Below are 25065 nucleotides of genomic sequence, written 5' to 3' on the forward strand. Positions count from 1 at the left end.
TTTTGTAATTGACTGTACAATATGTCAATGTGCGGCATAATATGGTTGAACACAGACAACCAAAATGAAATTCTGGGTGCTTTAATTTCAGTTGGGGCCCTCTTGTTTCAGTAATTGTAGTAGTTTGCTAAGATGTAAGCTCAGTTTGCTCCAGGCATTCTACAAGTAACTCTCAGTTTTTGTACACAAGTTGCACAGCTCTTGACTAAAATTCCATCTCATGTTGGAAACATGAGGGACTTTCCTGTTCACTGTGTCAGTTAGCATTGCTGTTCATTGTGAAGAATTATGAAAAACATTTGGGAATTCCATGAAGATCAGCAAAAAACATTCATATTCCAATTCGTTGCTTGGTCTAAAATCAGATGCAACTTATGGGCATAACAACGAACAAAGTAGGAATGTTTAAAATGCTCTTTGACAAGAGTCTGTACACCTGAATGATGATCACTCATAACAGCTGCACCATCATATGTCTGACAAATAACTTTCTCTGAATTATCCAAATATCCAGTAAAGTTTGTTTAAGTGGTTCTGTTAATATTTTTGTATCTGTCCATGAGGAGTGAGGAAAGTCAAAAACCATTCTACAGGTTTACCCTCAGAGAAAACATATCTTGTAACAACAACAAACTCTTGAAATGTCAGTTGTCTTATCTGCAGTAACTGACAGAAAATCAGCAGCAGTGATTTCCACTCTTCCTCAGTCATGATAAACCTCCAGTAAATCATTTTGAATACATTTAGAAGTGCCTTTGAAAACATTGCCTCCAAAAGGTGATTGCTACACACAGCATCAAGTTCAACAGTGAAATTTATATGATGTGAAAAGTTTCTGGATTTGATGAATCACTCCTCATGTCTACAAAGTGAGAGCTCAAACCACTAAAAAATTTAATACAACCTATAATTTTAGAGGGTAAGTAATTGTTTTTGCAACTCTCATCATTATGTCTTTCAGCTGACTGCCTATAAGCACTGTCCAGTTGTTGTCTAATATCCTGTATCCATAAAAGATTGTACGCTAGCTGTGCAGTCATATGTGATTCAGACCACTCATGTTTCTTTGTCTTCCGTTATAAATGTATGAGATAATCAGTGTCGTGTTAGCATCCAAGTCTGCTTGCACCCAGTGATTTCTTTTGGAAACAACAAACATGGAAAACAGTACCATTTGTTTGTGATATAGTAACCACATGTCCAGTGTATGTATTTTCCTGTAAATGTCCAATCTGCAAAATTGTGCAATTTCATTACATTAATTTTTCTTTTTCTTAACTAATTTGATACCCAGTGTCAATCTCCATATATGCTTAACTTCAAGTGAGAGGAAAGAGAAATTAGTTTCCGTAAGCCTCTGCAGTGAACTATCACACATACTGACTTACACTGTAGACACTGCACACCTGAGAGCTCACATCTTCAAACTCATAACTGTATATCGCATTCTCCCACATTAGAAACAGTAAAAGTGGTCACAGTACTGGTAACTTTACTGCAACAAATAACAGGAAACTTCTGCCTATCGTTGCTGGCTAGACTCGTGTAGTTATTGCAGTTTGAGAAATATAATTGCTCACAGAGGTCAATGATAACAGATATAGTAAGTTACAGAATAGTGTGGATATGAGTTAGATTCAAAATCTACTATTTGTGTGTCTTATTAATTTGTGTACCCCATCTGTTTGCATCTAGTGTTACGGCATGTGAAACAGTGAAAATGTTTTTGAAGAATTTTTAAATCCTGTAACTGAGATGGGTACCAGCCAGTAATCACCTAGTTGGATGTGGGAAACCACCTGAAAACCTCACTCAGACTGGCCGGCATACATGCCCTTGTTGTTAATCCATCAGTCAGATTCAATCCAGGACTGGTATGCCGTCCCAAATCCTGAAAGTGGTGTGTTAACAAATTCGGCTATCCAGATAACGCCATGGTTACCGTACATCACTTAATGCAAATACTGAAATTCCTTCTTTGAAAAGGAGACAGCTGATTTCCTTCTCTATGCTTACACAATTCCTGCTTATACCTCATTGCTAAAAACCTCGTAATCGATAAATTAAACTATAATCTTCCTTCATTTCAATGGAATATCCAGCATATTATATGTGAGAATATGTTGTTGGATGTGTTGTGGAATCAGTGAGTGCAGAGGGACTGTGTGTGTCATCATCTGTGAGACCTGTGGAATGTTAGTTTACAATTGTGACGAACTTTAGCTTCAGCGTTGCTTTTGGAGAATAAAATTTCGGCCCTACTAAGTCAGATACTTTTTGCCTTTCATCCTGCATTTTCATTTGAAAAATCTTCTCATACGAGAAGCTAAGTAATCATTCCTCTTTTTTTATTATGAACATAGATTGATGTCTAAATTAGTTCCAAACTTGTACAATGATGATATACTAAAATGTCTTCCTACACTTTTTGACATTATCGGGGTAGGAGGGATTAACACAAGGAGTGTCAGGTGTTCACAACTTATACATCAACCAGACTGCAATTATGAGAGCTGAAAGACATGAAATGGAAGCAATAGTCAAGAAGGGAGTGAGACAGGGTTGTGGTTTATTCCTGCTGTTTTTCAGTCTGTACATAGAATAAGGTGTGAAGGAAACCAATGAGAAATTTATATAGGGAATTAAAGTTCAAGAAGAAAAAATAAAAACTATGAGGTTTTGTTGGTAACACTGTATTCCTATTAGAGATGGTAAAGATCTTAGCTGAGCAGTTGTGCAGAATGTACACTGTCTTGAAAAGAGGTTGTAAGATGAACATCAACAAAAATAGAACAAAGGTAATGGAATGTAGCCATATTAAATCAGGCAACGCAAGGGAATTAGATTACAAAATGATGCTAAAAGTGGTAGACGAGTTCTGCTGCTTGGACAGCAAAATAACTGATGATGTCTAAAGTAAAGAGGATATAAACTGCAGATTGCTGAGAGAAACAGGCCCGAACAGGCCTTGAAGGCTCAATGGTACTGACCGGCCACTGTGTCATGCTCTGCCCTTAGACATCACTGGATGCAAATACGAAAGGAAATGTGATCAGCACATGACTCTCCCAGCTGTTGTCACTTTTTATGACTGGGAGAGCAAGATAAGCATTTTTGAAGAAGAGAAAATTGTTAAAATCAAATATAAATTTAAATGTTACAGAATCTTTCATCTTTACTGCCACCTATCAATCCTAAAAGGAGCTACTACTATCCTCTCATTATTATATGGATAATTTTAGTATAAAACCACTGGTAGAGAAAAGAAAAGAAAGTAACTTGGAGATGCACATAGTGTTTTTAGATCATGAAAAAGCTTTTGACAAAGTCAGTAGACAGCTACTGCACCAGCCTATAGAGAAGAGAGACTTCCTAGCATATCTAATTAACTCCATGAAAGCTCTTTACAAACAGACAAAAATTATAGTGAAAATAGTGATAACTTGTTTAAACAGTTAACAACAACACAGTAGACAAGGATATGGCTCTCTCTGAATCTTTTCATCATCTATGTATATGACCTAGTCAGGGCTTGGAAACACAATATCACCTATGGCTTAAAGATCAACAGCGAGAAATTTTTTAATACTCTACAATTTGTAGATGATAAAAAAATGAAGATAATCTTCAAACAGCTGTATATCATCTTAATATAACATGAAAATACCCCTAATAAAGCAAAAGTAATGACATTTGAGGGAAAATCCTCTATAACATCTAAAATTGTAATAAATAATTTAATACAGGAACGTTACCAACTTTCAGTATCTTGGTTGTAATGTAGGATGTAATTTTGACCATGAAACTCATATTAAGATTGTAAAATTCAGCGCAATCTGTAGAACTATTAGAAATATGCTGCAAAAGCAAACTACATGTTGCCAGGGTTGTTTAGACTGTGTTGCTGAAGTTTCACTGGAAATCCCAACAGCCTCTATCTCTTCCCAAGCAATTTTCATATATTTGGAGCCCTGAAGAAATAAATTTGTGGCTGTAAATTTGCTTCGGATGAAACTGTGCATGCTTAGGTACAATAATGGTTCCAAAGACAACCGCAAACATTTTTTCATGCAGGCACTGACCATTTTGTCTCGCAGTGGGATAAATGTATTACCAACTTTGGCAATTACTTTTGAAATAATAAAGAGTTTACTTACTTTTCCTCCCATCTGTCTCGTTTTCATTTGCCTACCCCTTATAGTAACGAGGTGGGAACATGTAAATAGAATGTCTGAAGAAGATAAACTTCCAGAGCAAATTCTTAACTACAAACCTACAGGGACAAGACACTACGCTTCTTCATCCTCTGCTAGAGTATTGCCGTACCAGATAAGATTGATAGAGGACATCAAAAAAGTTCAAAGAAGGGCAACTCATTTTGCATTATCATGAAATAAGGCAGAGTGTTTCATGGATGTGACAAGCAACTTGGGATGACATTCATTAAGATTGATAGAGGACATCAAAAAAGTTCAAAGAAGTGCAACTCATTTTGCATTATCACAAAATAAGGCAGAGTGTTTCATGGATGTGACAAGCAACTTGGGATGACATTCATTAAAACAAAAGTAAAGTGTTTTTCATTCCGACAGGATGTTTTCATGAAATTTCAGTTACCAACTTTCTCCTCTGAATTTGAAAATATTTTGTTCTTGCCAACCTACATAGGGAGAAATGATCTTCATAATAAAATAAGAGAAATCAGAGCTCATACAGAAAGATTTAAGTGTTCAGTTTTTCCATGCACTGTTAGAGAATGGAATGGTAGAGAAATAGTCTTAAGGTGGTTCAAAGAACCCTCTGCTGGGCATGTAAGTGGGAACTGCAGAGTGGTCATCTAGATGTAGATGAGGGCAAGACCATCGAAGAGATGGCGGGATATTGTTGACTGGAACAGGTGTTATCACCTAATCCATGAAGGGAGACGTATTTACCTGGAGTGTAGCCTTGTACAGAAGTGAAACATAAATGATAACAAACAGTCCAGGCAAGAAGAGAATGGAAGCTTTTGAAATGTTTTGCTACAGAAGAACGTTGAATATTAGATGGGTAGGTTGAATAACTAATGATGAGATATAAATCAAGTTGGGGAACAAAGAAATTTATGCCACAGCCTGACTAAAAGAAGAGATTAATTGATAGGACACACCCTGAGGTACCAAGAATCATCAGTTGGTAATGGATAGACTTGGGGATTAAGTACAATAAGCAGATTGGTTGGTTGGTTGTTTTGGGGAAGGAGACCAGACAGTGAAGTCATCGGTCTCATCGGATTAGGGAAGGATGGGGAAGGAAGTTGGCCATGCCCTTTGAAAGGAACCATCCCGACATTTGCCTGGAGCGATTTAGGGAAATCACGGAAAACCTAAATCAGGATGGCCGGATGCAGAATTGAACCATCGTCCTCCTGAATGCGAGCCCAGTGTCTAACCACTGCGGCACTCCGCTCGGTTACAATAAGCACGTTCAAATGGATGTAGGCTGCAGTGTTATGCAGAGATGAAGAGACTTGCATAGGATAGACGTGTATGAAGAGCTGCATCAGACCAGTTTTCGGACTAAAGATGACGACAATAACCACAACAACAACAACACTCCATGGTGCAACACTGATATTTAATTCCACGTGAATCTCAGTTCGTAACTTGTATGTTTTGAGGAGTCAAACATGAGGAATGCTCACAAACTGAATATGTTTAAATGTCACATACAGAAGAGTTTGTATACTTAATTAATTATAATTTACGAGTAACTGTGAGATAACATTTTTGTATAAAAGTACATCCATGCAATTATTGTTTAGCTACAATTTTTTTATTTTATCATAGGTACTGCTTTGAATGCATGAATAAAGCAACAGGGGAACGAAACTGCATAGTATGTGGAAAAAAGACAGGCAAAAATCTAGTATTGTGTGATGTATGTCCTAGAGCATACCACACGGATTGTCTTCAGCCTGTATTAAGTAAGGTAAGATAGTCTACAAGTTTAAACTATATATACTGTACAACAAGCATCAAACTGTAATATGAAAGGTGTCATACATTTACTTAAATGACTGAAAATCTATTGTGAAAAATCATGTAGGTTCCACGAGGGAAGTGGTTCTGCCCAACTTGTCAGTCAAAACAACCAAAGAAGCGAAACAGCGGCCGTCGTTCAGGTGGCCATTCTAAACCACGCGAAAGTGAGAGTAGTGACCATGTTCCAGCAAGGTAAGTTATTTCACAATGATTTTATGTAATAGATTGACATAAAAGAGAATAATTTACTTAACCTTAAAATGTCTCTCATAATATGACTTTGGTATAGTGGCTGCATAACTGTGAATCTTATTATGTTCTCATTTAAACTTAATTAAGTTGTGACTTCATCCTTTTGTCTGCGTGTCTTGATTATATAAAACAGTTAATTTAATGTATAGTGGCTCCAAGTTTCCCACCTTCTCTCCCTGTTAATTTTCAGTATCACAATTGTCACTTGCAAGTTTTTGCTGTATCATTAAAGGCATAATCTTCAAAGGAACACTTGTTACAGACACTTTTCTTTATATACCAGAGCACTTGCAAAGTAGGTATATCTTTATCTAAGGTAATTAAACAACTGAACTGACAGTTGATCATAGCATACACCACACATGGAAAAATGTGTTAAATATGAATTTTTGCACTGTTTGCAAATACTTTGGTTGGACATGCTTAATGTAATTTGTTTCTGCCAGGACCAGAATAAACTTCTGTAATAAAAGCCATATTTAACTTTCCTAATATTTTTGGAAATATGGATGAAAAGAATGGGATGGATAGTGACTTTGAAGTTGAACACTTAACAAGGAAAAAGTCCTTCCAATGGGACAGATAATATAATATTTCCTTCATATGAAACAAATTAAATTAGCATGGGTTAAATGACCATCGTTTTCTTTGTTCCATAATGTTTAGGCTGCTGTAAGTAATGGAAGTTGCATTTACCAATACAGATATGTTCTCCTTGAATAGCTATAGAGATTTTTAACAATTTGCACTTATTTTCTGAACAATATTCACTTTAAATACCAGGCAGAGTACAAATAAATTTAATAGTGACATAAAGGAAATCTTAGATATACAAATATGACAAGCAGTACTTAACAACTGTAGTTCATCTTATTCTCATAGTCAACATCAGTTAAATGTGCAGATTTAAATGAAGGTCTAAATAAAAGTCCCATGCTCATCATTGAATTATGGTCATGGCCCAGTATTCTCACATCTTTGTCCAGGGAGGTAGCTGAAAACTGACTCCATGTGGTGTCGTGTAGTATCTTGTTGTATTAGGGGTATTATGAAAGAGTATAGAATAAAAATAATGGCAACAGTGAAGCCTTGTACAAACATATTGTCTACCCTTCTTGACTAAAGCCTGGGAGTCTTATGCAGACTATAAGATGCACTTTTATCTTCAAAAAATTGCCTCCAAAATTCAGGTGCATCTTATATTCAAAATTAATATAAAAATGCCCAGTGTTTGATTTCAAATTCCCACCAGTCTTAAAAATGGTCAAATGTTTTATGCCATGGGAAACTTGTCTCTATCTGGCAACACTGGATTCAACTGGCAGCAGCAGTGCACCGATGCAACGAACACGAGTTGCAGGGATTCACAAGCTTCCTAACACTGTTTCCCTCCTACACTGCCATCACAAACCCAGAACATTGTCTAGCCTCTGAAGTGTCATTGCAGTGTACGGTACCAGTGAACTCGGATTGAAAGTGATTTGTGTTATTGGTAATGTACAATATTTTCGTATGTAGCTAGTTTCGAAAATTGAAAGAATAGCATATGCAGAAGAACTTGGAAACAGAGGAGCTGAGCAGCATTTTGGTCCTCCACCGATGGAAAAAAAAACATTCACAATTGGTGGACTAGTAAAGAAGAACTGAAAAAAATGAGGAAGATTAACTGTGCAAATAGAGGATTGGGTGCAAAATGGCCAAAACTGCAATACGACATATTGAAATGGATTCAAGGACACCATCAAAATGGCATTGAACTTATTACAAAAATTATCCACACTCGTAAGCCAGTGCTACAGTGGAACTTAAATGACTTTAAGGGTGGAGTTGGTTGGTGCTACAGGTTTATGAAGCATCATTGACTTAGCCTGCAAATTAAAACCTAAATAGCTCAGAAAATGCCAAAAGGGTATGAAGAGAAAATATTATCTTTCCGTTGCTTTATTATTCAGCATCAAAAGAAAACCAGTGTGGAATAAGCCAAATAACGAATGTGGACAAAACTCCTCTGACATTTGATGTCCGAGTAATAGAATTGTTGTCATGACAGGTGCTAAAACTGCAACTATAAAAACAAGTGGACATGAAAAAATGCATTACACTGTTGTTATTTTGTGTTGTGCTGATGGTAATAAACCTAATCCACTGATCATTTTCAGGTGCGAAACAATGCCAAAACCTTCTGAAATACTGTCTGATGTTGTTCATGTATGTTACAAGGGTGGGATGGATGAAGCTGGTATAGAATTATGGATTAACAGAGTGGGGGAGAGAAGAAAAGGTGCTTTATTGAAGAAGAGTTCTCTTCTTGTGCAAGATCAGTTTAGTAGTCATTTGAAAAATTCCCTGAAAGAGAAACTGAGACAAGGAAATACAGAGCATGCTGTTATTATGAGTGGACTTAATTCACAATTGTGACCTTTTGATGTCTTGATAAATAAACTATTTAAAGTGTATGAGAGAGGAATGGAACAAATGGATGATGGATGAAACCCTACAGGAATTCATGCCGAAGGGAGCTTTAAAACAACATAAAATCAAACAAGTGTCTCAGTGGATAAAACAGTCATGGTATGGAGTGAGAGAAGACATTATTCTTGTTAACTCATGTGTAGGAATTTTATCTGGTCCACAATTTGGTAACCATGAATTGTGTTCCACCATCTCTCTTTTTGCTGACCAAAACTTGGTGATGAACATGAGATTATTCTTATAATCATATGCATGTACACCATACAAATAATCTTTGAAATCTGTAGGAAGCTTTCATCTTATCAATAGCAACATATCAACACTGAAAATAATGTAATATATTTCTACTCAGTTATTGTTTGGCATGTTTATGCATTTATAATGTGTACATGGAATAATAATGTTAAAATACATAAGAAAATCATAGTAATGTGGAATTTAAAGGCTTTAATTTATTTGTGCATGAGTTTTATGCTACAGTTTATAGAACAAGTCAATAACTTTAACGATAAATAAATAAATAAAAAGGTCATGGCAACTGTATTGATTTGTAACTAACCTGTGTACGATTAGCATGACTAATGGAAATTACCGCTTACAAATATTACTGAAATACAGCAGTAAGATTCTCAGGATTCTAATTAAATTGTGCATCTTGAATAAAAATAAAAATTTGTGACTATGTAGTTTTTCCCATGTTTTACACAAGTAACACCATCTCTAATGAATAAATCTAAACAAATAGCAATCATTTGAAAGGATAGTATATTGTTAAGAAAATGAAAGGTGCTAGTATTAGATATTTTTGGACTAGTCTGCAAATCTTTATGAATGTTTCAGTGCTAATTCATAACATATGGTTACCACACCATATTCTTAATGTGCTTTGATAAAATATTCACCCTACAGTGCAAAAGAACCAGTAGGAATATTTAAATGATGTTAATTATGAGAGGATATGAGGAGCATGTTACCTTCAGTTAAATAGAGCATAGGTAATTTTAATAGGATGTTGCCATTTTGAGGGAAACATCCTATAGGATTTTGGCTGTGGTTCCTCATGAAATAAAGTTTTCTGCTTGCTACTGAAGTTGGCCTTTGCCTTCTCAAAGGATTCATTGAGTTTTAGAGTAATCAGCTTATCAATGCACGTCTGTGGTTGAGTATCATTTCCATTAAATGGTGAGCCATTTCCTCATTCCCGTTTGCCCTATCCTGCTACTAGTACACACAAGTCTGAGTGCGCCGACTGTAGTGTCCCTGTGCATGCATACTTAAAGTGACTGCCAACTGTATCAGTGCAGGCCCCTGTAGGAAGTGTGGACATGACACAGTCCCCGCTGTGTTGTCTACTTGTGCCTATGTATGTGCGGAGTAGAGCTGACTCATTCTCACTATGTTCTTTCAGTATATACTGCTCACATCAGTTATTCTGATAAATGCATAGCAACTTTCTGTTTATTGCATATGTTGCAACTTCTGACATTTGATGTTCTGAGTAACAGAACTGTTGCCATGAAAGGTGCTAAAACCGTAATTATAAAAACAAGTGGACATGAAAAAATGCACTACACTGTTGTCCTTTCTTGTTGTGCCGATGGCACTAACCAAATCCAGTGATCATTTTCAAGCACAAAACAATGCCAAAACTTTCTGCAATACCATCAGGTGTTGTTGTTCATTTACATTCATTTGTCTTGTTATGTGTGGAGTCATGAGAGATTATTTCCATTATTGTTCAGAGGTTTATGATTGAAACCACATTTGTGTTACTTGGATCAATAGGTTGACTTAAGCACACACCTGCAGGAATACAGCACCTTCTGAGACTAATTTTGTTACAAGCCATATAAATCCACTAAGATTATAGGGAAATAAATGATTAGGATTGATTAAGAAGAGTGTACAATAGTATCTGCCTTGATAGATCATCTGAGTAGAGGGGATTAATATGTCCTTGACAAGGAGTAAGAGTTCACTAGTTGTAAAGATTTTTATTATAATGAACTCAACCTGAGAGGCAAAGGTTTAATGAGGTAAGGTGTGATGTCTTATTAATCAGGCCATAAAAATAGAAAATTTCTGAATTTGAATAGGTGGTTGCTTGAAAGCTTAAATTTATTTTCACTCTAAAAGGTTTAAAAGTATAATACTAAATGAAAAATATGGAAAGAGTACTTAGATGTACCAGTATACATGACATGATCTAATTTTTCTGCTGGTGACCAACTAAATAATTTTCAACTAATCCCCAAATTAAAAAGAATCCACTAAATCTTGGTGCAATGAAGTGCAGATTTTGTAACTACTGTTAACTGCACAATGAGAATGATCTGTAATTGCTTGCTGATAAAAAATACACTACTGTTAGTTGAGAACATCAAATACAAACACATAATCTGTACAGGAATTTTACGTATGGTATAGGAACAAGGTTACAAATTTTAAGCTTCGGAATGAAAGACCGTTTCTTTTATATGTATCAAAAATGCATTTATTTTTTGGCATTGTCTCTTTCAGGTTAATAGACTTTGTCCAATGTTTTATTCACATAAAAAAATAAGCCATAACTGTTCTGTCAGATGAAATCAACTTTGCCCTCATTGTTCCAGTGGCATCAGTTTCCAACCATTCATTTTTGCATTTACTTTTGGTCAGCATGCAAGAAGGCCAGCATCAGTGTTATACAAAACTTTTTCATAGTTAATTTTTCACATAAAATATGCTGCTCTGTTTCATCTGATATGATTATTGTTTTATTCTTCTTTAATCACAAATCACCAAACCAAATTGTGAACTTACTCACTGTGTTTTTCTGTGGTTGTAGTTTTGGGTTATCCTTCACATGGATCATCTTTAAGAGAAGCATGACCCAAGTTTCAATTGAGCTGCTCATTTATGAAGTGCTGAAAATGGAGGAGACTTGTTATAAACCTTCAGCAATTCTGAAATAATTTATTTAAGTTATAAGCAGTCTAGAACAAATATATGCTGTTCCTAGTTATGCATCCAAATAAAATATAGTCATTATGATTACTTTATAAAAAAAAACATACAAACAAAATTATTTTGCTGATGAAGTTGATAGTTGACATGGGGTATAGTACAACATCTACCAACATAACAAGAAAAAAAATATTATTTACATAAGTGCCATCTTTGTGACAGACTGAGTACTTTTCACTTTACAATCGTGATGCTGGAACTAAATAGTAAGCAGTAGTAATAAACTTTTTATAGCAAATTATGTAGTAATGTAATTGGATAGATGAAAAATCTACTGACCAAGTGGTGGCAAGAAAACACTCATATAAAAAAAAAGGTTTTACTTATGCAAACTTTTGGAGCACATGGCTCCTTCTTCCAGCTGAAGGCTTTAATGGGAAGAAGAGGGGTGAAGGGAAAAGAACTGGAGAACTTTAGGAAAAGGGATAGAGTCGGGGGAAACTTAACTGGACGAGAAGGAAAGACTTTCCATCTCATCCCGTGTGGTTAAGTCTCCCCTTAGAGTTCTGGGTGACTTTTACAAACTTTACCCATTTTCCTAAAGCTCTCAGTTCCTTTCCCTTCACCCCTCTTCCTTCCCCTCCAGCTCTTCTCCCAGAAGAAGGAACCATGGGCTCTGGAAGCTCGCAGAAGTAAAATCTTTTTTATATGTGTGTTCTCCTACTGTTACTTGGTGGGTAGATTTTTATCTATCCAGTTTCGTTATATTATCAAAAATTGATTATTTTAAAATTCTATAGTAAGCTTTTCATGAACACTATGTTGAATAAATGCTTTGTTGCTAATTGTATGTCTTATAACTCATATAAAATTTTGTTGATGTTTTTCACAGTCCACCAGCAACTCCAGCTGCACCGATTGAAGATACTTCATCTGTAGCTCCAAATGCTTCTCCACCTCAAACAACACAAAATACAACAAGTCAGAGCAAGAAGGACAAAAGTAGTGGTTCATCAAGTAAAAAGGTTGCCAAGGATCTCAATCCATGTCGAGTCCTGCTTGAGGATTTAGAGGCACATGATGAGGCATGGCCATTTTTGCTGCCAGTGAACACTAAACAGTTCCCAACGTATCGAAAAATTATAAAGAATCCAATGGACTTGAGCACAATCAAACGGAAGCTCCAGGATTCAACGTAAGTTGCAGTTACTGCACTGCTTTATAATGTCAGATATGTGTTTGGAATTAATGTTAAGTTAGTATTAATTCCTGGCTGAGTTTACACATTTATTTCATACATAAAGTGTTTTTTGATGATTTGATTTGTTATCATTTAAAAATGGCCTATAAAAGACAGGAGAGAGAAATAGTTCTTTGAACATGCTTAACACATTTTGCAACACTAGCTCAACAAGTGCCTGTATATACCCTGGAATTTTATTCTCTGCTGTAACAATGGAAAATTTGTAATAACAAAAATGTGATTACGATAGTTTGCTACTCACTGCATAAAGGGAGGCATATTTAAAAGTAGACTGTTGGATATTATTCAGTTTTCACACACTGGACCACAGACACCTCCATCCCAGTCTGACTGGAGGTGCAGCACTGTTGTTACTGAGGGCTGTAGCTTGTAGCTCCAACCAGAGTGGGACAGAGAAGACTGTGTGTGTGTGTGTGTGTGTGTGTGTGTGTGTGTGTGTGTGTCCGTCTGATGAAGGACTTTATCCAACAGCTGAGTAATGTCCAATAGTCTACTTTTAAATGTGCCTGTCGGAAGCTCAGTGCCTCCTCTGTGTGGTGAGAGGCAGATTATCCTAATCATATTGTTGGTATTACTTGATGTAAGGGTATTATTATTAAGTGAAGGCCTTCTTTCAGAATTTTAGGTCTTTGTACATTGGTTTTTGGTTTGTAGTGGATTAAGCATTATGTATATCTTTTTTTTTTCTCTGTTACATGTGCATGTCGTTTTAGGTGATTGTTCTGTAACCTTCGAAACCATACCTATCCATATGTTTCTCATACTTTTATTTTGACCATTTTTGTCAATTTCAGCAACTTCTTTATTTAAATGATTTAGTACTGTCTGCATCGGCCATTTTTCCTTTATGGGCTGCACGTTTCTACAATTTTGGTCTTAAACCATTATCAAGTATCTACAAAAAGGAAGCACCATACATCCAGTGTATTAGCAGTCATTTAAGCATTTGTATTAGCAGTCATTTAAGCATTAAACATAAAAACAGGTCAAATCTTAGGATATGCTAGAGAAATGTAACGTATTTTAGAGAAATAAAAATTATTGAGTGTACATTACGCTCTATGGGTCTCTGGTCCTGTGTGTATTTAAACATCATCCACCATTATTGTGCTAATGAGGGCAGGTGTCGTAACTGTCACAAAATTAGAAATGCTAGTCCCATTAGTAAGTGGGCCCATCTTGAAAACAAGTTACATGAACAATAACAGAATGGTGACTGAGACATGTGCCACATAGATAGGAACCTTTTTCATAGTTAAGAATATAGAAAATTAACTATGAGGATTACTCTCAGTTTCATATTGGGCAAATGGAAAGGAATGTTAGCTTCTGGTCTAAAGAGCACACTACAATAAGTGATGGTAAACCTCCACCTTTGCTCTTCTCTTAAAAGCTCCAACCACAAAGTACCTTCTATTAGTGAATCACTACAGATCTTGCATAAGGTACAGAAAGGTGAAGTCATGGACATGATAGAGGAGATTTATACACCTTTAAGGAACAAGTCATGTAGAGTTGTAAATAAACAAAAAGATCTGTGAAATGGAAAATTTCTAGACAATTTTGCACACATTCTGTGACAGTGTTGCAGGGCCATTGGACACACAGTCATTGCCATAGTGATAGGCTCCTGTGGCCACGATAAGGGGGGACCATATAGCTTTATAATAACAAACTATGGCAGTTTTATTATTTTCTTAGCTTTCTTTCATCTTATAACTTAACAACACAGTTTTTAACATTTTAATTATTTGTCTGGTAAACAACACATCTTGCCTTTATTTTAATTTTATCTATTTTACCGCTTTTATGTCTACATGGTCGAATAACACTCATGTGCACCATCTATATATATTGAGTGTACCGACTTTGTATATTTGTGTATAAGACCTTTGCAACAGCTGTGTGGTAGTCACATGTCCACATTGAACGTTTTGTGGCCATAATGTGTGTATGGAGTGTGATGGTGTGTGAAATGTGTGTAGTTTTTAAAACTGACATGCTCCTATACTAATAGGGCCAGTGTTTCTAATTTTGTGACAATTATGACACCTGCACCCATAAGCCCAATAATGGTGGACACTAATTAAATGTATGCAGGAGCAGAGAGCTTTATGGCATAATGTGCCATCAATGAATTTTTTGTTCAGTAAGTTATATTTTCCTGGCGTATCGTAAAAACTGAACTGTTTTTATGTGTAATTCTTAAGTGATTGGTAATACAATGAACGTACGGTGCTTCCTGTTTGTAGATAAATGATAATGGTCTAAGACCAAAACTGTACAAGCCTACAACAAATTCAGGAAAACTAACAGCTACAGGCAGCACTAAATCATTTAAACTAGCAATCACTGCTGTGGACCCTATCTCAGCGAAGATCCTCACCTTCTTTTTTCTAGTTTATGTTACCTAAGAATGAGCAATTGAATTAATAGTGTTTAGCAGATTGTTCATCATGCTAACAGAAGCATCATTGTGGCATGAGTTCTGCAAGATGCTAAATTACTGAGAGCCATTCTGATCCATTCTTGCTCAGCAACTGTCCATAATTCAGAGAGTGGCTGGAGGAAGCTCCACAACATGACCAGAAGTACTCATTAGAACTGAAATCAGATGATTTTGTGGACCAGATGTTGCACTTGTGCCGCCCCCCCCCCCCCCCTACCCGCATCCAGTGATGCCTGTGGGCTGAGGATACTATGGTTGCCCCCCCCCCCCCCCCTATTCAGGTGGGGTTTCGTTTCTAGATGTTGTACTATAGTCTTATTACAAATAACCATGTACTCAGCAATCATAATAGCAGTGACATAACCCCAGTCCTAATCAGCAAGTGGAACCCTCATGGAGCGTGAACATTCTGTTTCGACCAATGTATGGTGCTTGAAGACATAGTGGCTTCCAATAGACAAAGAACAAATTTCATTGATGACAACATAGTAAACACTCCACAGTCCCTTAGTTAGTTACGAGAAGAGACAACACCCAGCACATAACCACTGCTCTTTAGTGAGTTACAAAAATAGACAACACTTCGAAAGTAACTCGGTTGAAATCCACATGCCATAGTACACTGTGGGGTGGGCACAGCTGGTGTAAAGCCTGGAGAGTGTGCTGAGGGAAGGTGGGAAGGAAAGCATGTGTTCTGACTGATGCCACTGGGCATGGCTGGCATAGATCCCAGAGTAGATGCTGAGCAAATGTGGAACTAGTCATTGAGTGATGTTTTAAATAGGCAGGCAGAAGGACTTCTGTGTGTAGCATGTGACTTTATTGCAGCATTATGGTCATAGCGGCTTTCTCTGCTGGTGGTGAGACTGGTGCGTTGTGTGGTGGCTGCAGAAGAGAATGTGGACAATAAGCCAGCATGTTCTAGCCATTGTCCAGGAAGTTCCCATACGTGTGGTGCATGTGCCAGTCGGTACTGGCTTGCTGGCATGTAGGTTAGGCTACTGGAGCCTGTCGATACACCAGTAACAGACAGACGTCTGGTTTGAGAAGTAGTCAGCGAACGGCCATAGATGTGCCCTCCCTTCCACCTTTGGAATGTGATGGTGGAGCCATCTCAATAACAGCTGAAGATTGTTCATCCCCTTCCCTCTTCGGGAAGGAGATGGATGAGTCATTTTAGTGTCAGTGCATTGTATTGGGGCTGGTGTGTCAAGGTGCTTGTTGTGGTGCTAGTGCATGGTGGCTGGTTCACTGTGGCACTTGGCAGCAGAACTTGCCTGCCCCCCTCCCCCAACCTCAGACTCCCCATCTTGGGGAAAGATGGCGATGTCATGCAATGCTTGAAAGCACTGTCGATAGGAATCCATGTGGTGGTTTGACATAGAGGATGTCCCAGGGTGTGGGGAGCTTATGGTGGCTACAACCCTGACTCCAGCATTTGGGCTGTGAGGTTGTGAGATGGTGTCAAATGAGGCATTCTGGTGCCTGGTAGAGGGTTCATTGGACCACCTTCAAGCTATTTCTCTACCGTTGCACTCTCTAATAGCCCCAGAAAAATGAACTCTTAAATATTTTCGTGTGCACTCTAATTTATTTTATTTTATAAAATGAGCATTTCTCCCTATGCAAGTGGGCACTAACAGACTATTTTTGCAATCAGAGGAGAAAGCTGGTGATTGAAATTTTGTAAAAAGATCCTGGCACAATGAAAAACACATTTGTTTTAAAGATCCACCTGCTTGTGCTTCATATCTGTGACACACTCACCCCTATTTCACGATAATGCAAAACAAGCTGCCCGTCTTTGTACTTTTTGACACCCTCTGTCGGTCTCTTATCTGATGTATATCCCATACCGAACAGTAGTACTTCAGAAGACAACAGATCAGTGTAGTGTAGGCAGTCTCTTTAGGAGACCTGTGGCGTCTTTTAAGTGTTCTACCAATAAACTGCAGTCTTTGCTTACTTTTCCCCACACCATTATCTGTGTGATATAGTCTGTCTGTAAACTCAAGAGCGAGCAGCGCTTTTGGTGGGGGAAGTGGCCTTTCCCGGAAGAACCCTGCCACTGGCCTACAGGGCCACCCAAAATCAGTTGCCCGTTACCTGTCTAGCGGTGTAGTTTGGCGTGCATAACCATGTACTCAGCAATCATAATAGCAGTGACATAACCCCAGTCCTAATCAGCAAGTGGAACCCTCATGGAGCGTGAACATTCTGTTTGTGGGATATTAGTTGCCAGTGTCAGTCAGTTGACTTTGTGTACTCACTGATATACTTCAGTATCCGGAAGTGATGGATAATCACCCTTCATTGCAAGAAAATGTGCAGAATACGAAGAAGAAGAGGTGTTTGCAGAGTAACGAGTGTTCAATCGTGTCTAACGTTATTACATCATGTGTTAAGGAGGCGACACCAAAAGAACTGTTGCCTAATGTTACCAGTCCCAATCAAAGGGCTGCAGTATATGCAAACGCCACCCTCGCCACAATAGGATGCATAAGGAAGGAACGCGAAAACAAGCCGCATGGTTTACTGAAATCGCCGCGAAGGAAAACAAATAATTTAGGGAGGAGACCCAACGTTATAGACAGTTTCAAATGCCATTGCTTTTTTCAATTCCCAAAACCTTTTAGGGACTGTTTCCTCGGGATAGTTCATAGGTATCTTAACTTTGCATTTTTAATCTCATCCATTCTTATAAAACTGCTGCCCTTTATGGCCTGCTTTGAAATGTTTATACCGCTTGTATGCTCTTGGTATACCCATAAGAGACTCACCGAAAGCAATATTTAACATTCCTAAAAGTTTGATACATTTTATTCCATTCTTATAAGAAAATTTAGTACAGGTTCTCTAATTTATTTTTATACAAAACAAGTAATAGCTGATGCTACCAAAACCCATATAACCTTTTTCACAGTTGACAACAGGACAAATACTGAATATGCAAAACGTTGCACAGATACTTTTCAGATGGTGACAAAAAAGCAGTGCGAATTGAACTAATACAACACACGAAATTATAAATTTCTGGTTACTTTTTAAACACTCTTCGTGTTCCAAGAAATGTAAAGTTTCAATGCAGCCCTTCAAAGAAAACTTCTACCTTTTAGTAGAAACACAAAGTAAGAACAAGCCTTAAATTCTACACATTGATTGCACTATATCTAGTTCGCCTTATGAATAGAGGAACATACATTCACGTGAATGGGCATTCGGTTCTATGTTTATAGTAGAATCCTGATTACCGTTCTTATGTTAATATTATTTACTCTATAATGTTTTGTTGCGAAGAAGCTATCGTCATTTGTTTACCTTACTCTCTTAACGCATTTGTCTAAAAATAAACGCAGCCGGGACGTATCCGTACACGGCGTCGCCAAAGATTTAAAGCATGCGCCACGACAGAGATGGTAATAAGTTCTGAAACAGCCTGTAGAAGTGCCCTGTGACATAGCACGGTAGGCAGAGTGGGGACTCACTTGCTCACTCGTCAGTTTACCGACAGACTATAGATCCAGTTTAAGTAATTTGCAATTTTCATCCTTAAGTATTTAGTTCAATATACAGCCTTTATATATGTGTGATTTATCATGTACCCAAAATTTAGCAGAGTCCTGTCACTACTCATGTGAATGACTTCACACTTTTCATTATTTACAGTCGATTGTCATTTTTCGCATCATACAGATGTCTTATTTAAATCATTTTGCAATTAAAAATAACAGCATCACCTGAAAACAGTCTAAGAGGGGTGCTCAGATTTTCTCCTAAATCATTCATATAGATTGGGAACAGTAGAGGACCTATAACAATTCATTGGAGAGCACCAGTTATCACATGTGTTTGACTCAGTGAGTTTCCATCAGTTACCAAGAACTGTGACCTTTATGACAGGAAATCATGGATCCAGTTGCAAAACTGAGATGATATTCCAAAGGCATGCAATTTGATTATAAGTTCCTTGTGAGGAATGGCATCAAAAGCCTTCTGGGGATCTAAAAATATGGAATCCATTTGAGATCCCCTGTTGGTAGCACTCATTACTTCATGTGAATAAAGAGCTAGTTGTGTTTCACAAGAATGATATTTTCTGAATTTGAGCTGCTTATTTGTCAATAAATCATTTTCTTAGAGGTACCCATATTCACTGAATTATAAGATGACATTCTTTTTTTTTCCAAACTCATAATTTGAAAAATACAGGTGTCTTATATTTGCAAATTATAAACTAATTCTGCTGAGGTCAGCATTTTTATGTTGTTTAGCGGAGTTTATAGGGATAGTCTTCATATATTGGGGTTGTCTTACATTTAGAGAATAAGCTTTGGCTGTTGAGATCACATGCAGATTTATTTTGAAGAATTTGGAGGAGCAGGGCTCGGTTAATGATAATCATGTCCCAACAGGCTTGAGATTTCCCAGTATGCCAAAGCGCTTGATGCAGTATCAACACTGCTCAAACAATTACTGACATTGACTTGCATGGCATTAGTGCAAAAGATAGGGAAGAAACTATGAACTAGCCACAACAAGTCTATTACTTTGATTAAAATTTGATAGTTTTGTGAAACACAGGGGGAAACAACATTAAATTCTATCATCTTACAAACTTTGGTATTTAAACATGTTTGCAATAAAAATTCTCATACATATGGATACCGTGTACAAACATTAATTCTGCTTCTTTAGTAAAGGTAACATTCAAAAACAGAAATGCTGTCTTACAAAAAACATTAGTTGATTCAGAAACCAGACCCACATATTATTTAGTTGTGAGAGACTGCAATGATTTACTATGTGGATTGCAAATGAGAAGTTCAGTCGCTGTTCACATATTAGAATACAGGATAAAAACATTAACAGCTTTTAATCAGTTTTAGAACATGATGGTGAAATTCAGTTGAAACAAGAAGGAAAAGTAGTTCAGAATGAAATGTCTAGCAAAAGAAATAAACCATATTAAACTATCTGTAACTGTTATTGCGAGAACAAATTGCAATGGCAAGACCCATTGTCGAGATATTACCAACAGATCTCACTAGATCACAGGATGAGTGAAAGTTTGAGAATGGGACTCAATTATAATTGTGAGCTTTTATTTATGGTGGTTTTAAACATGACTTGCGCACTAGAAGATATTGCAGACTGCTTTTCACAGTTGCTCAGGCCCAGCACTACGGAAGGTTTGGAAGGAGAAGGTGACACTAGCTTGGCTTAGAGCTATGATGTTTGCAGGGAGAGGAGCGGTGAGCGAGCAGCAAATTTTGTCGTGTTTCCGACTATAGGAATCTATACCACATTCTTTGGATTTTTATGAACATCTACCACATGTGAACTGCAGTTTGCCTGAGTCTAATTGTAGTCAGAATCAAACTGACTTTAAAATTGGTCATATGCTCAACAATAGTATTCATTTCTGTGTGATGGTAAAACTCGAGATAGGAGCCAGTGGCATACTAATGTGTCTCTTGCTGCAGTGTTAATGCTCATTGTGGAATGATGTTAATGAAAGGGTATGTGTCAGCTAGTTCTACACAGCCAATGCAGGAGCGGTAGGCAGGTGACATGTTTGGAAGCATGAGATATTGTGGCATTCCCACCATAATGACAACCTTATAAGTAGCAACATATTCGGAAGAAGCAGACAAATATTTGTGACAATGAGGATATAAATTTCCTAGCTGTGTTATTGGTGGTGGTGGTGGTGGTGGTGGTGGTGGTGATTATGATTAAAAATAGTGGTACCACAGACTACAGGATCAGTAAGCATAAAGGTAGCTAAGGAAATGGTCCAAAAATTAAGGTAAACAATTTCTTTTTGTTTGTTTTATTTTTCCTAATATTATCAAAATGTAGACAGTCAACAAATATCATAAGTTTAGAATAGGTAAAGCTAACTTTTTGGCAGATACTTTTTGTCAATAAAACAGTTTGTAATTTTAATTAGTCAGAATACGTTAAAAATAAATTTTTCTCAAGGTGCCTCTAAAAAGGGGGGGGGGGGGGGAGGCGTCATCTTATATTCAGGGCCATCTTATACTCAGGCAAATATGGTTGCTAACCTACTGCAAATCAGTGTTAGTGATATGAGTCTTTAATTCAGTGGCTAATTCTTATGTCCTTTCTTGGGTATTGGTGTGACCTGTGCGACTTCCCAGTGTTTAGGTTCCCATCTTTCAACAAATTAGTGGTTGTATATGATTGCTAAGTATGGAGCCTTTATATCATCATATGCTGAAAGGAAGCTAAATGATACACAATCTGGACTGGAGGACTTGCCTTTATTAAGTTATTTAAGCTACTTTACTAGAGTGAGGATATACCCTACTAAGTTACCCATGTTGGCAGCTGTTCTTAATTTGTATTCTGGAACATGTACTTCAACTTCCTTGGCGAAGGAATTTTGGAAAACTGTTTAGTAACTCTGACTTAGTGGCACTGTCATCATTCATATTACCATTCCTGTTGCACAGCGAAGGTGTTGATAGTGTTGTCACTGGTGTACTTTACATATGACCAATATCTTTTTGGATTTTCTGCCAGATTTTGAGATAGTGTTGTGTTGTGTACCCTGTCTCTCGCATTGAAGCCTGTGCTAAATTTTGAGCTTCAGTAAAACATTGACAATCTTGGAGATTTTGTATTATTTTAAACTAGACGTGCTTTCTTCATTGCTTCCACAGCATTGTTCTGACCTGTTTTGTGCCCTGTGGGGGATGAGGACCATCTCTCATTAATTAATGTGATATATATCTCTCAACTGCTATTTATCTGTTTCTCTGAATTTGAGCCACATCTGGTTTATACACGTGCACTTTGGAATAAGTGGAGACTGTCTCTTAGAAAGGTTCCAGTGAAATTTTATTTGCTTTCAGTCTTACTTCAGCTACCATGTGGACACAAATCCTTGCATCTGTAATGATGCCCCCTATTTGCTCAGGATTGTTTGTTGCTAAGAGGTGAGGTATGTTTTCACTACCATTTACACTTTGAGTGAGCTCATGAACTAATTGCTCAAAATAATTTTTCAGAGAAAGCAATACAATTTTGGACTATATTTTATGCCTGCCACTGGCTTTCAAGATGTATTTTCTCCAACACATCAGGGGTAGATTGAAGTCACCACCAGCTATGATACTATGAGAGGGGTACCAACTTGAATTGAGTGCAAGCTTCCGTTGAACTGCACAGCAACTGAATCATATGAATTTGGGGGGAGGGTTTCAGTAAAATTAGTTATTAATTTATTTCAGTTGGCAAGTATAACCTTGACCAATACTGAATTGCAGGAAGTATCTATATCAATTTCACTACGTGGTAAACTATGTTTAACAGCAGTAACCTCTCCACCACCAATATTATTTAATCTATATTTCTGAACACCATTAGTTCCTCTGCAAAAATTTTGACTTAATGTATCTCCAGTTTTAGCCAGCTTTCTGTACCTATAAAAATTTGAGCTTCAGATATTTCTGTTAGCACTTGGAGCTCTGGTCCTTTCCAGACACGACAATTTACAACTACAATAGCGACTTCTGCTGGGTCTACCCTCATCCAGTGTTTGCCCTGCACCCTTTTAGACTAATGCCCTTTCTGTAATTTCCAAGACCCTCTAACTTAAAAAACCACCCAGTCCATTCTACAGATCTCAGCCACACCCTGCATTGAGAGACCCCTGACTTCTTCAATGGGACCTGATACACTACTCTGTGACGCAAGTCAAGGACTCTGCAGCTTATGCAGTTTCAGAACCATCTGGACCTCTGATTCAGACCCTCCATTCAGCTTTGTGCCAGTGGTTTGCAATCAGTTACATCGATGAATCCACAGATGGTGAGCTCTGCCTTCATTTCACAAGCAAAACTGGCAGTCTTACCACTTAAGAGGCTTGCCCAAAAGCAGAGATAATCTCTCTGGTCTGTTGCGGTGCCATATGCAGGTATTTGACCCTGGAGGCACACTGGGGACAGCTGCTAGGCACCCCTGGTGCTGCAGTGATGCTATCCAGTGCCTGACTGTGTGACTCCGCATGGAGCCACCAGCTTCAGGAGTCCCAGAGAGATGACCAAGCAGAGGCACCAGAAAGGCATTCTGTTGCATTGGTGCAAGAAAACCAGGTAGAAGTATGCCATGTTGGGGTGTGTGATGACCATACTTTAATGAGAGTCATGTGTTAGTGCACCAAGGATGTGGAAAGGGTGTTGAGAAAAAAGCACCATATACGTGGAGAGCAGTACAAGGATTTGTCCAAATTGTCCGAAAACCTCGTTGCTAACAACAGAGAATGGAACATGGCAAACATGGAACATCATCGCCAAAGACAGGAATGTAGTGTCACCAATAACGTAAATGTGACGTCGCAGAGATGGAATCTTTGTTGCCAATGACAGAAATGTATGTTGTGAATGTGAAACTTCATTGCCAATGATGAAAATGTAATGCTACAATCATGGGAACTGGTTGTCAGTGATAGTAATTGCCAGATCTGTTGAGAGGAGGATATTGCAGAGGAGTTCTATCATCATTGCCAATTTGTTTTGGTATAAGAGCATTGTAGAAAAGTTTTGCCCTCATTACCAGTCCTGTAGTATTAATAGTCTTATTACAAATATCTGTGTACCCAGTAATCACAACCTCAGTCCTAATTGCCAACTAGAACCTTAGCCAAGCACAAACATTCTGTTGTGACTGGTGTATGGTGCATGAAGAGAGACTGGCTTCCAAGTAATCTAAGAACTGATTTTGTTGATGACTATTTCACTAAAGAACAGATAACACTTGGCAAGTAACTGTCCAATTCTTTAGTGAGCTAAAATAAGAGATAACACTTGGCAAGTAACCACAGTTTTTTAGTGAGTCACAGAAAGAGATAACATTTGACAAATAACTTTGTTCAAGTCCACAAGTGCTGGCTGTTGTATGGTTCAACACAGAATGGCTAACAGAAGATGTTCCATGTGTGATGCATAGAATGAGCTACTGGGTGCGAAGAGCATAAAGGCTGGAGCATGGACTTTGAAGGATGACCATGTACTCTGGCTGATGCCGCTGGGTGCTGCCAGCATAGAGCTCAGAATGGACACTGAGTAAATGCTGAGCTAGTCATTGAGTGGTATTTTAAATAGGCAAGTGAAAGGATTTCTGCATGGAGCACAACTTGATTGCCATGCAACAGTCGTTGCAGTGCGGCTGGTGGTGGTGACACTGGTGTCTGATGTTGCAGCTGCAGGAGGTAAAATGTACAAAAAGCGACCATGTTTTGGTCATTGTCCAGAAAGTTTACATACACCTAGTGCACGCACCGGCAAGTACTGGTTTGCTAGCACTTATGCTGGATGACTGGAGCTGTCAAGTTGCCAGTCACGGATGTATGTCTGGTTGCGGAGGTAGTTGGCTATTGGCCATAGATGCAGCACTGGATGTTTACTTAAATGTCTGTGGACTGTTCATTAAATTACAGTGATATAAATAGATATGGGGTGGGTTGTTGTGTTGCATTTTGCCTATCATGGTGCTGTGAGTGAACAAAATGATGCCCTTGATCAGTGTTTATGACATATGTACCAGTGGCACTATATCATCCCATGTAATAGTCTCTGTATGAAGCTACAACTAGGGAACTAAACTGTAGACAGCTTGCAAATCAATTTTTG

At 37.7% G+C, this 25065-nt stretch overlaps 1 protein-coding gene across 1 annotated transcript in view; it reads left to right on the plus strand.

Annotated features, from left to right (window-relative positions):
- Positions 1-25065, plus strand: part of LOC126184390 (bromodomain adjacent to zinc finger domain protein 2B-like) — a 318222-nt gene that overhangs the window by 286897 nt on the left and 6260 nt on the right. Inside the window, exons 35-37 of the mRNA XM_049926773.1 lie at positions 5829-5970; positions 6088-6215; positions 12586-12888. Coding sequence (XP_049782730.1) covers positions 5829-5970; positions 6088-6215; positions 12586-12888 — 573 coding nt within the window. The remainder of the gene's footprint in view (positions 1-5828; positions 5971-6087; positions 6216-12585; positions 12889-25065) is intronic.

Source organism: Schistocerca cancellata, chromosome 4, assembly GCF_023864275.1.
Source record: "Schistocerca cancellata isolate TAMUIC-IGC-003103 chromosome 4, iqSchCanc2.1, whole genome shotgun sequence".
NCBI lineage: Eukaryota > Metazoa > Arthropoda > Insecta > Orthoptera > Acrididae > Schistocerca > Schistocerca cancellata.